The sequence below is a fragment of the Mesoplodon densirostris genome, chromosome 19 (genome assembly GCF_025265405.1).
Source record: "Mesoplodon densirostris isolate mMesDen1 chromosome 19, mMesDen1 primary haplotype, whole genome shotgun sequence".
Classification (NCBI taxonomy): Eukaryota; Metazoa; Chordata; class Mammalia; order Artiodactyla; family Ziphiidae; genus Mesoplodon; species Mesoplodon densirostris.
The window spans coordinates 37,181,819-37,194,458 of NC_082679.1; the positions used below are offsets into that span (position 1 = coordinate 37,181,819).

General features: G+C 51.8%; 1 protein-coding gene and 1 long non-coding RNA gene across 5 annotated transcripts in view; one reads left to right on the forward strand and one right to left on the reverse strand.

Annotated features, from left to right (window-relative positions):
- Nucleotides 1–6,511: 6,511 nt before the first annotated feature.
- Nucleotides 6,512–8,306, reverse strand: LOC132480109 (metallothionein-1E-like). Of its 2 annotated transcripts, none has more exons than XM_060084005.1 (4): nucleotides 8,236–8,306; nucleotides 7,753–7,859; nucleotides 7,076–7,141; nucleotides 6,512–6,724 (listed from the first exon to the last, which is right to left on the reverse strand). In XM_060084005.1, the coding sequence occupies exons 2-4, from the start codon at nucleotides 7,778–7,780 to the stop codon at nucleotides 6,633–6,635; spliced, it is 186 nt and encodes a 61-aa protein (XP_059939988.1). In that variant the 5' UTR covers nucleotides 7,781–7,859; nucleotides 8,236–8,306; the 3' UTR covers nucleotides 6,512–6,632. The 2 variants fall into 2 exon arrangements, with proteins under 2 accessions (XP_059939988.1, XP_059939989.1); XM_060084006.1 differs by lacking the exon at nucleotides 8,236–8,306 and adding an exon at nucleotides 8,156–8,197.
- The window catches only part of LOC132480110 (uncharacterized), a 37,592-nt gene continuing 32,933 nt past the window's right edge, over nucleotides 7,982–12,640 (forward strand). For all 3 annotated transcript variants that reach the window (XR_009530597.1, XR_009530596.1, XR_009530598.1), the window contains exon 1: nucleotides 7,982–8,143. This is a non-coding gene — a long non-coding RNA (uncharacterized LOC132480110). The remainder of the gene's footprint in view (nucleotides 8,144–12,640) is intronic.

Here is a 12,640-nt window from a genome sequence, read left to right on the forward strand (position 1 = left end):
CTCTGTGACCTCTCTGGGCTTCAGCCTCCCACCTCTGCAGCCAGGAGCGCAGCTGGACTGTCTCCGAAGACCCTTGCAGCCCTGAAAAAGGAGAGGCTGGATTCCGCCTCCAGTGATGTCATGACCGGCACCCTGTGGCCGGGAGGTGGGACAGCTGTGGTGTAGGCGCCGTCCTCTGAGTACAGGCTGTGTGCCCTTGGGTAAGTTGCTTAACCTCTCTGCAATTGGCACCCTCACTCCAGACCTTGCAGGTTCACTGAGCCTGTGCAAATGCTGTGGCGGTGCCTCGTTCCATGGGGCTTGTTGGAGAACCTCCCCACGCCCTCTGGCACCGGATAAGCAAGGTTCCTATCCATCTGTGCCCTCACCATGAGCTTGCTTGCAAACCAGGGAGCCTTTCTCCAGGAGCTTGTTGGGAGCTCAAGGATTCTCTGTGCACAAATGTCAGTGTGGAGAGAGCGATCATAAAGGACACCGTTCGGGAAGCCCGAGCTAGGAGCCGGGCCACTATCTGGCTTATTCCCCCTCATTGAAATTAATCTTTTTTATCGAAAGGAGGAAATGAAATCTCCGAGAGTATCAGTGACTTGCCAGGTCAGGAAGTGGCTTGCTGGCTGTGATCCCGAGTGCCTGACACCAACACCCACGCACGCAGAACGGGCCGGCTCCTGAAATGCCCCCCTTCACACAGGGCACCTGTGGGCAATCTTGCTCCTGACTTCTGAGCCACGTGTCTCCTCTGTCTCTCCGAGTGCCCATCAACTAGGCGTTCCCTCCCCAGACCGCCAGGGGGCGCAACACCTGAAATATATTACCTGTTCCCTCAGCACACACTTCTTGCTAATAAACAGCACCAGGCCCTCCGCACTGCAGCACCACCATCACTCTGCAGAGGAACACGTGAAGTCCTTCTTCTGAAAGCAAGTCTCAGGGAAACAGCTGGGAAATTCCCACCAAATTCAAGTCACTATCGGAGTGTCAAGTAGCCACGGGCTGCATTTGAGGGAAGGGAAGATGTCAGCCTGATCTAGGGAGGAACTTGCGAAGACTCAGAGCCAAGGCCCTGCAGGGAGCCGTCACGGGTGGCGAGTGTCCTGTCAGTAGCCCTGGGCAAGCCAAGACTGATGTTCCCTGTGGGGAGGCAGGGGGCAGAGCTGCTCCAGGCGTGTGTGGTCCGCACAGTGGGGCGTCTGTGAAGCGTTCCCAGGACTCGGGCACACCTTCAATGTAAGTGCAGCATATGAAAGCGTCCAGCTTTCAGAATTGCTCCTCCACGTATGAAGGTGATTTGACGTGTTGAAGGGAAAAATGGGTGTCACATATCGTGTCCTTTTCTATTTTATCTCAGCGATTCTTTTTACTGACCAGGGTTAAAACGGTGGCAGAAAATACAAATAGGTCTTTCCAGGGTGTTTTAGACGCCAGTCGCATGTAGAAGTCAAACAAGAGGGGTGTGGGATTCCATCCCCTCTGGGTACTTTTCCAGGCTCTCATCACCGAGGACTGAGTTTGGCAGGGGCCCCCAGAGAAGGAAAATGAGAAATGGACAACGTTCTCTGCAATCCATACTCGTAAGGGGAATAGAGGGAGTGTGTCCTCTGTGTGTCCAGTGCCCTATGTCATCTGGCGAGGCTTTCATTTGGAGCTGAGAAACTGAAGCTCAACTTAACCTAAGGGGCTAAGACGCTCCGTGTGCGTGTGTTTTGGGGGGTGGGGGGGTACTCTTTGGTCCAGAGCCGAGGTCTCTGCACGTCCAGTCCAGTTCCCCACGCCAGCCCTGATGGGCACGGCGTCTCTTTGTTCAAGACAGAAGAAGGAAGACAGAGCCAGAATAAAGTCAACAACTTTTATTACAACTCACATATTTCATAGAAAAAGGAATGTAGCGTCAGGTCCGCTTGTATGAAAAACGGTAAAATGCAGGTTTGTCCTGGTTGCCCTGTTGACACCTGGGGCAGGCTCTCCGCGACATCAGGCACAGCAGCTGCACTTGTCCGAGGCCCCTTTGCAGACGCAGCCCTGGGCACACTTGGCGCAGCCCACGGGGCAGCAGGAGCAGCAGCCTGGGGAGGCAAGGGCAGCGTGCAGTCGGACCACGCGTTGTCCGCACCCACCCTTCCCAACAGCAGGCCTGGCCCAGCCGCCCTCAGGCCCAGACCCTGAGTTTACGACGGTGTCCTCTGTCCTGAGAGAATTGCTCTCAGGCACTAGGTTCAGGTTGCCTGCCCCATCTGTGCCCAGGACAGGGCACAGCGCCTTGGAGAGACACTGAGCAGGGCCTCTGGAGACAAGACAAAGCCAGCCCCCAGCACCACCAGTGATGTGAGCCAAGTCCTCAGGATCAAAGTGGAGGCAAACCCCTCACAGAGCAGCTCCCGCTCGGGGTAGGGAGGCTCTGGGCTGCTTCGACAGGAAGGGGCTGCACCAGGTCCGAGAAGCCACACAGGGTCACTCGTTCATGTCCCTACTGTGCTTCAGTCCCTGTGAGGGTTCAGAAGCGTGACTCAGTAGGCAGGAGGACTAGTTCTAGTGACAGGTCTGAGGTTGTTTTTTGGTGACCCGTCTGGGCCTCAGTCTCCCTGTTCTTTAGTGCGCGTCTGGGTCTCGGATATGTCGTAAGTGATTCCAGCTCTGATTGAGAATCCCTTCCTGGTGAGCTGGGTGCCGGGCAGTTTGGTCACTCTCCTGCTCCTGCCTGCTGAGCTCTGGGCTCCCTCCTCACACTCAGCCCACACCCCACATTGCCAGAGAAGGCCCCGCACACTCACTCTTCTTGCAGGAGGTGCATTTTGCTGGCTTTGCAGGTGCAGGAGCCAGCGCAGCTGCAGGAGCCGCCTGCCAGGAAGGGAAAGGCCAGCAGTGAGCAGGGAGAGGGATGCAGGAGCTACAGCAGACGGTCAGCAATGCCTCCCTGAGCCCTCCTCCTCTGTCAGGACGCAGCCCTGGGAACTCGTGTCCACTCAGGCGGATAGAGAAGCCCCAGCTCGTCTCTTCTGGTCCAAGGAGAGTAGGTCCCCTCCTGATGGGACTCCACAGGGAAGGTCCCAGGCTCCAGACCCAGCCCAGGCTGACTGGGGCTGGGGGCCAGGGCCCTTGGTGTGAACCCCAAAGAGGCAGTGTCCCCTCCTCCCATCCAGTCCTGGCAGGTCCGAGGCCTCCTCCAAACACTGGGTTTAGCAAACCCCTGACCTGCAGGGTGATCAGCAAAGACAGTCTTGAGCCGCTGTACTCTCCATTCAAAAATAGAGGCTGGATATCTCTGGCGCTCTAGTGGTTAGGTTTCAGCACTCTCACTTTCTAATGTCTGGGTTCAGTCCCTGGTCAGGGAACTAAGCTCCCACAAGCCAAGTGGTACGGTCAAAAAAAAAAAATAATTGATAAAATGCTGTCGCTGCCCTCGCTAAGAAGAAAGCACTGGGTGAACCCCGGGCATCCACTTGTGCTCAAATTCAAAATTCTTCCTCATCTAACCGCAGGGACCCTCTGTCCTGTGCCTGAGAAGCGGGCATCCAAGGCTGAGAGCCAGGGTTTCCTCACCAGTGGGGCAGGAACAGTTGGGGTCCATTTGGAGCCAAGGCGAGCCCTGGGGTCCAAAGGAAGCAGCAAAGAAACACGTGACCTTGTGGGAGGCGTGTCTAGCCTAGGAGCCTGCTTGCAGTGTTTGTACCTAGAGGAGGCTGCCCGGGCGCAGAGGTCCCACCCCCTCCTTGCACCCGCCCCGTGGGTCGGCGCCCGCCTCGCCCTCAGCGCCCGGGGCCCGGCTATGAGCAACACTCGGGGCCGAGCCCAGGATTCTCCCAGTGCACATCGTCTCCTCTCCACGGAGAGCCGTCTTTGGTGCCTGCTCGCCGGTAGGGACTGTTTGCCAGGAGGTGCGCGGTGTCCTAGCCTCCCTGTCCGCCCCTCCCGATTTCCCCGAGGGCGGCAGCCACCTTGTTCCGGGATTTTCCAGCAACCCAGCCTCTGTGTCCTTGCTGTCTTCCCCACCCCTCTCCCGGCCCCCGCGCTGTTGTCTTCACGTTCACCCTTTCCGGAACCCGTGTGCAATCCTAGTCTCGCGCTCCCGTCCCAGGCATGGCTGGATCCTGGGAGTTGTGTGCAGAGAGCCGCGGTGGATGTGACCTTCACCACCAATCCTCTGACTCCCTCTTCCCCCACCATTTCCTGTCCTGGTCCCCATCATGGTCCTTAGGCAGCGCTTCTCTAACGTTTCTCCGTAAGAGCACCGCGACCAACTCAGGCCTCTGCCTCCCATCCTTCGTTCTTTTCTGCACTACTGAATGGATGGGTGGGCACACTTGTCCCTGTGCTCCTGGCCTAAACTTGGCAGGGGATTTCCTGATCCTAGCCAGTCCACCCTGCACCAGGATGGAGGTTCCCAAAGGATGAGATCCCACCCCGTGGAAGGGATCATTGTAAGTGATGGGCAGACCTGGCATTAAAGAGCACAGCATGAAGAGTGGTTATTTCCCTTTCAGTATTCGGCAGCGGGAAGGGCACTGAGCAGGCAGTCACATCCCTCTGCATAGCTCTGTGACCTCTCTGGACTTTAGTCTCCCATCTCTGCAGCCAGAAGCACAACTAGACTGTCTGAAAGGACACTTCCAGCTCTGAATAATGATAGGCAGGACTCAGCCTTCAGTGACCTCCTAATCGGCGACCTTTGGCAAGGAGGTGAGACAGCCTTGCTATAGCTTCAGACCTCTGAATATGGTCTGTGTGCCCTTAGGCAGGTTGCTGAAACTCTGGGTAGCTGGCGCAATCCTTCCAGCCCCTGCAGGTTCACTCTGTTATTGGTTCAATGTAGATCAAGTGATAGGGAGGGTGGGCATTGATTTTGTGTTCCTCCAAATGGTGTGGCAGCATCTTATCCTAGGGGGGCTATTGCAGGGCATGCGCACTCCCCCGGCCAGTGGATCAGTAAATTTGCAATCAAACCTTAACCTCCAGCCTGGAGTAATGCTTGCAAAACCATGAGCCTTTCCCCAAGAGCTTGTTGGAATTCAGCAAGATTGTGTCCCAGTAAAGTCACTGTGAACAGAAGCATCCTAGTAGACAGAGTTTATTAAGCCCTAGTGAGGAGCTAGGCCACTCTCAATACCACACAGGGATATCATCTCCTTTTTATAGGACATGGAGACTTAGAGAGGTCGAGCGACTCATTTAGGATGCGCGGCTGGTAAGGGCTACTGTGGTCTGTGAACCAAGACTGCCTGACACCAGCACCCATGCACCCAGCACAGGCTGGCTCCTGAAATCCCCTCTTCACACAGGACACCTGTGGGTGAGTGCGGTCCTGACTCTTGGGCCACGTGACTCGTCTTTCTCTTTGACTTTCCATCAAATAGCAAATCCCTCCAGAAGTTGTCAGGAGGACCAGCTCTCGCCATTATTCACAAGTCACTCAGCGCCTCACTCCTTCCTAATAAATACCACCACCACGTTGTAAATGCAGAATCTGACACTACCCTGCACAGGCAGACGTGAAGTCCTTCATGTGGAACCAGTTTCCAGGTACTCTGCCTCTTGTTGGGAAATGGCTGGGCATTACCTACAAATTCCTAGTCACTTTGCTGGTTTCCAGTAGCCAAGGGCTGGATTTTGAAGGCAGCGTTCAGCCTGACCTAAAGGAATTTCCAAAGATTCAGAGACAGCTCACTGCAGGGAGCTCTCTGGGGTAGCAGGTGTCCTCTCACTGGCACTGGGCCAGCCGAGATGGATGTTCCCTGTGGGGATGGTGGGAAGAGCTACTTCAGGTGTGGGTGATCCACACAGTGGGGCCTTTGAAAGTGTTTTCCGTGTTCAACATACTCCTTTGATGAACTCATGGGTTTTTTTTAATGATTGAAGTATGGCTGATTTACAATATTGTGTTAGTTTCAGGTGAACAAACATGTTTTTACTTTTTAAATTTTTCCTGTATTACTCTGATCCTCATACCTTTATTCAAATTTATTGAATCAAAAATTGGGTTTTGTATTTTGTGTCCTTTGAAATTTTTCTTAGTAGTTCACTTAATTTTATTTTACCAAAGTTTAGGTTTGTGAAGTTAGAAAATAAAAACCACAGCTAGAAAATTCACACATCTTTCAGTGCAGGGAGTTTGAGACTTCCAGGTAGGGATTCAGGTAACTGGAGGTGTGATTCCAACTTCTTTAGAGTCTATGAAGCCTAAAATCTGTGAGGAAGTGAAGTTAGCCAAGGAAATTATAGGATGGGAAATGAGGCATTGAGAAGTCACCAACCCTTGCCATGCCACGAACCCTTGCCATGAGAATGGAGGGGACCTTGTATCTGCTCAACACCCTTAGAGCATCTGGTCTAATGCTCTTCCATTTTACAGAAGATGAACCCAGTGAGGGAGTGTGTCTTGTCTTAGGCACTCAGTTTGTTAGGGACTCATATTTTGTTCCAGTACCCAAGTCTCTGCACTTCTCATCCAGTCTCCTACACCAGCCCTGGATGGCACAAAAGCCCTTATTCCCAATGCACAGAAAAAAGAGCCGAGTCGGAAGAGTGTCAACAACTTTTATTACAACTCACATATTTCATAGGAAAGGAAATGTAGCAATCAAGTCAGAGTTGTATAAAAACGCAGGTCGGCCCGTGTTCCTCCATTGACATCTGCGACATCAGGCACAGCAGCTGCACTTGTCCGAGGCCCCTTTGCAGACGCAACCCTGGGCACACTTGGCGCAGCCCACGGGGCAGCAGGAGCAGCAGCCTGGGGAGAGATGGGGGAAAGCAGATGTCATCGATGACTTTCCCAGGCTACTCGTTGTCCAACAGCAGCCCTGCCACAAGCCCTCAGATCCAAAGGATCCGGAGTACAGAAAAACATGTGCTGTTCCAAGAAAGTTGGGAGGATATTGGGGTTTGGCTTACACTAGGAAATGGTTGCCCTGACTCATCTAAGCCCAGGACAGGGCAGAAAGTCACAAGGAGCAGTGACAGGTGCCGAAGGGCAAAGGAAGACCAGCCCCCCCGCCAGAGCCATACACTCAGAGCCCGCTCTGGGTTCCCTCCCTCACCCTAGCTGCAGCCCCCAGGTTCCCAGAGAAAGCCCTACACTCACTCTTCTTGCAGGAGGTGCATCTGCAGGCTTTGCAGGTGCAGGAGCCAGCGCAGCTGCAGGAGCCGCCTGCCAGAAAAGGAAAGGTCAGCAGTGAGCAGGGCGGGGGATGCAGGAGGTACAGCAGATGGTCAGCAATCCCTCCCTGCCACCTCTTCCTGGGTGCAGGGCCCAGTGCTAGGGACTCCTGTCCAGCATAGAACAGACAGAAGTCTCACCCCTCCTTCTCTGCCCTTCTATGCAAAGGGCCATGTACTGCCTTGTATTTACCCCACAGGTATGGTCCCAGGCTCCAGAACCCATTCAGGATGCCTGGGTCTGGTGGCCAGGACCTTCTTTCTGAGCCCAGAAGAGGCAATGTCCCCTCGCACCCGGCACAGGGAATGCAGAGGCCTGGACAGAGCACTGCGGCCGACCCAGAAGCCCCCTGAGACCTGGATGATGTGGCGCAGAACAGCCTTGAGCCTCAGGCCTCTCGCCTCTGAAATGGAAGCCCCAGTTGGATGGAAACGCTCTAATGGGGGATGAAGGCGCTTGTCCAGGGAGAAAGCACGTGCCGGGTTAACTACAGAAGCCCACTTCAGCTCAAGCTCAAAATATTCCTCCCTCCTCCAAACACAGGGATGCTTCTTGGTATTGGGGAAGGGGCATCCAAAGTTCCAGAGCCAGGCGTTCCTCACCAGTAGAGCAGGAGCAGTTGGGGTCCATTTGGAGGCGAGGTGAGGCCGGGGGTCCAAAGCAAGTGGCGAAGAAGAGGGTCTTGGGCCGGTTGGGGGCGTGTTGGAACCTAGGAGCCGGCGGGTTCAGTTTATACCCAGAGGAGGCGGCCCGGGCGCAGAGGCCCCGCCCCCGCCTTGCACGCGGCGCGGGGATCTGCGCCTGTGCAGCAGGCAGCGCCCGTTCGAGCTGTGCGCAGCTGGCCGGGCTGAGCGCAGCGTTCCGTGAGCAAGGATTGGGTCGGTGTGCAGCGCTGCGGCCGCCCCTTTGGCGCTAGAACTCGCGGAGGGACGGTGTGCCGGGCGGCTCTCGGTGTCCCAGCTTCCCTGCCCGCCCCTTCCCAATTTTCCCAAGGTAGGCAGTCACCTTTGTTCCGGAGTCTTCCAGGAACCCAGTCCCCCCGCCGCTGCCCCCTTCCCCCTCCCTCCCCCCTGGCCTGTGCTCACGTCTCTGGCTTGAAGGGGGCGGTGGAAAGAGCCGAAGGAGTTGTGTGCAGCGTCCCAGCGCGGATGTGACGTTTGCCTCCCAGTACTTTTCCTTTCCCTGTGCCCAGAGGGACTTAGGCCCTATTTTTCTGTCTCAGTTTCAAGGCGGACGCTGGCCTCTGCTCCATCCTTCCTCCACTCTCTTAAGTTTGAAGGGATTTATGGGCACATATGTCTGGATCCTTTGCACAAAACTCTCCAGAGACTCTCCACAGCCTAGCCAGCCCACCTCACTCCAGGGAAGTTGTTCAGAAAGTGGGATGCGTTCAGGGGAGGGATCATTTTAGGTGATAGGCAGATCTAGCATGTGCATATCAAGAAAAATAATTGTTTCCCTTTCATTATTACTGACCATTAGACAGTATTGTGTGTGTGTCCCACCTGGTTAATCGTTTTTTTATCTTTCAACCCTCACAATGACTCAAAAAGAGGAATACTGTTATTTATGAGCCCATTTGGCTGGTGGGAAAGGTAAGTCACAAGGATGTTAAATAACTTGCCCAGGGTCACAGAGCTGGGAAGTAGTGCCACTGGATCTGAATCCAGTCAGCTTCCCAAGGGAAGAAGATCAAAGATAAAGTTTTCCTTTGGCCCAAAGTTTTCCTTTGATGTATCTTCAACATCAGTGTACTGCTTGAAATCTTTTAAACAAAGATAAGCCTCAAGCTTATCATCTCTCCAGGCCCATGTCATGATTTTGTTTTCAAGGACCTAGCTTGCCTTTTCTTTCTGCAAGACATCATACTGGTCCAGTACACTGATGATATTATGCTGCTCGGAGCTAGTTGCAAGAAGTAGCAACTACTCTAGGCTTATTGGTTAAGACTCTGCAATGGCTGTAAAAAAGCCTATGGAATAGAGAAGATCCCTTAGGGCATCTCTTAGTACTACCCTGCCCTGTGATTAAAGTCAGTGAAAAACTACTCTAACAACCCAATCAAGGCAGGACTGATAAAGGCTCAGACCCTTCAAAAATGAAGGTTTGGGCCACCCCAGCATCGTAAAGAACCATGACCAACTGAGGTGCATGCAGGGAGCAAAGGGAATACAGAATAGGTCGTGTAAGAAGATGTTTTTTTTTTTTTTTTTTTTTTTTTTTTCCTTTTTTTGCGGTATGCGGGCCTCTCACTGCTGTGGCCTCTCCCGCTGCGGAGCACAGGCTCCGGATGCGCAGGCCCAGCGACCATGGCTCACGGGCCCAGCCGCTCCGCGGCATATGGGATCCTCCCAGATCGGGGCACGAACCCGTATCCCCTGCATCGGCAGGCGGACTCTCAACCACTGCGCCACCAGGGAGGCCCAAGAAGATGTTTATAAATGTCAGCTATAACCACATGACCAGTTCCAGAAACAGAAATGACAACTATAATTGTTAGGAGTACTTCATTATTTTGATATAAATATGTTTATATATATACGACAAATATCTTTGTTTTCTTCCCTCTTTTATCCCCTTCTCATATAACATAGAATGTATTGACTTTACATTGTAGTATTTACGTATTGTTAACATCACAGTATTTGTTACGTGATATCGAGTACAAAAGTGACCATCACCCAAGTACTTTGCGTCCTCCTTTGGGGACAGTGTTATACATTTTCAGTTGTAGGTAGGATAGTTGTGTCATATTAGGCAGAAGTATGACCTTGTTATTGTCTTTCTTGGGAGATTAAGTACGGTTTACGAAGTTGTGTGGGTGCTAGTTTGATAAGTGGTGGTCTCTAACGGTTAGTTTTATGTACCAACGTGTTTTAGGCTGTCATGCCCAATCCTTGATCACACACTAGCCTGATGTTGCTGTGAAGGTATTTTTCAGATGTGATTAACATTTAAATCAGTAGACTTTGAGAAAAGCAGATTACCCTTCATAATGTGGAAGGCCTCATCCAGTCAGTGAAGGCCTTAGAGAAAAACTGAGGTCTCTTGAAAGGAGGGAATTGGGCCTCCAGACGGCCTTTAGACTCAAGATTGCAACCAACATCAACTCCTACTGGAATTTCCAGGCTGCTGGCTAGCCCTATAAATTTCAGTCGTGCCAGCTTCCACAGTTCCATGAGCCAATTTCTTAAAATAAATCTCTCACTCTCTCTTTATCTATCTCTCTATCTACCTACCTACCTACATCCTGCTGGTTCTGTTTCTCTGGAGAATGCGAATACAAATATATTTTAAAACATATAAATCATTAAAGGAAAAATGTTAAGTAAAATACTGGTGCAAGTGGTAGCAAAGGGCACAGACTGTTGTGCTCAGGTTCATAAATCCCCAGTGCTGATCAGTTGATGAGGACAACACAGGACACACAGCTAGGCACACCACCACTGCTTCTGTGTCTAGAGGTAAATAAATACCCCCTATGTTAATAATAATAATAATAATAATAATAATAATAATAATAATAATAATAATAAATGGCTAACATTGTAGACCACTCACCCGGTGCCAAGCACCATACTAAGTTCTTTACATGTACTAGTTCTTTAATCTTCTGAATCATATGCTTTTATTTTGCCCCTTTAAAAGTGGAGGAGACTGAGCCACAGAGAGATTATGTCCTGTGGCTATAAGTGACGCAGGTGAGATTGGCACTCATGCAGGCTGACTGCAGCATCATGCCCTCACCCACGATCTTACACCAGGACTTCATATGACAGATGAAGATGTTGAAAGCTGGCACAGAGGCAGCAATGGGAAGAGCACTGAGCAGGCAGTCTGTATAGTTCTGTGACCTCTCTGGAATTCAGTTTCGCATGTGTCAAGCCAGGAGCACAATCTGTCCATTTCGAAAGGTCCTTCTAACTCTGAATAGTGAGAGGCAGGATTTAGCATTCAGTGACATCATTATCTGCCAGCTGTGGCCAGGGGGTGAGGTCAGCTGTAGTGTAGGTTCAGACCTCTGACCTCTGAGCTGTGTGACCTTGGGCAGGTTGCTTAACCTCTCTGGAATCAGCACAATCATTCCAGCCCCTGCACATTCACTCTGTCACTGGTTCCTGTGCAGATCAAATGACACGAAGCATGGGAAAGGCTTCTGAGTCTGTCCAAATGCTGTGGCAGCATCTTGTCCTGGGGGTCTCTTTGGAGGTCATCCATACTCCCTTTGGCACCGGATCAGCAAATTTCCAATCCCACCCTTAACCTCCAACCCAGAATAATGCTTCTAAACCAATGAGCTTTTCCCCAAGAGCTTGTTGGGAGCTAAAAGGATTCTCTCTTCTTGAATGTCAGTGTGGACATAATGATCATAATGGCCACTGCTTATTAAGCCAGGACACTATCATTTAATCCCCACATAGAGATATAATCTCTTTTTCACAAATGGGAAAATAGAGACTCAGATGTTGAGTAACATGCCCAGGCCATACCATCTGTGGCGAAACAGGCTGTGAACTGAGACGCCCATGCCCTCAGCACAGGCTGGTTTTTGAAATCCCCTCTTCACACAGGGCAACTGTGGGCAAGCATGGTCTTGACTCTTGGGCCACGTGACTTGTCTTTCTCTCTCTCTTTTTTTTTTTTTTTGCGGTACGCAGGCCTCTCACTGTTGTGGCCTCTCTCGTTGCGGAGCACAGGCTCCGGACGCGCAGGCTCAGCGGCCATGGCTCACGGGCCCAGCCGCTCCGCGGCATGTGGGATCTTCCCGGACTGGGGCACGAACCCGTGTCCCCTGCCTCGGCAGGTGGGCTCTCAAACACTGCGCCACCAGGGAAGCCCTTTCTCTTTTATTTTACATCAAATAGCCATTCCCTCCACAAATAGCCAGGGGGACTAATTGCTGGCATTAATTACAAGTCACAGGGCACCTCACTCCTGCCTAACATCACCACACCCTCAAAACTGCAGAATCTGCCGTCACCCAGCATGGGCGGACATGAAATAGTCCATCTGGAACTAATTCTCAGGCACATGCCCTCTTCATGGGAAATGACTGTGTAATTCCCTCCACACCCCTAGTTATTTTGCTGCTTTCAAGTAGCCAAGGGCTGCATTTTGGAAGGACAGATTGCAACGGTGCTCAATGGACACCTTCGATGAACATGTGTGCGACGTTTTTAAATCTCTAATTTTGTTTGTTTTTCATATATTGATTGAAATTACACATGTGGAATCTAAAAACGTGGGCTTTGTATTGTTCTGTGGCATTTTTATAGTTTTATTTTTGTTTTTTTACCAAGGTTTAGGTCTGCAGTGGATGGGAAATGAAGTCTGTTCCTTCACCACAGGGATTTTTTTAAAATTATTATTATTATTTTTTTTTTTTTTTGCGGTACGCGGGCCTCCCACCGCTGCGGCCTCTCCCATTGCGGAGCACAGGCTCCGGACGCGCAGGCCCAGTGGCCATGGCCCATGGGCCCAGCCGCTCCA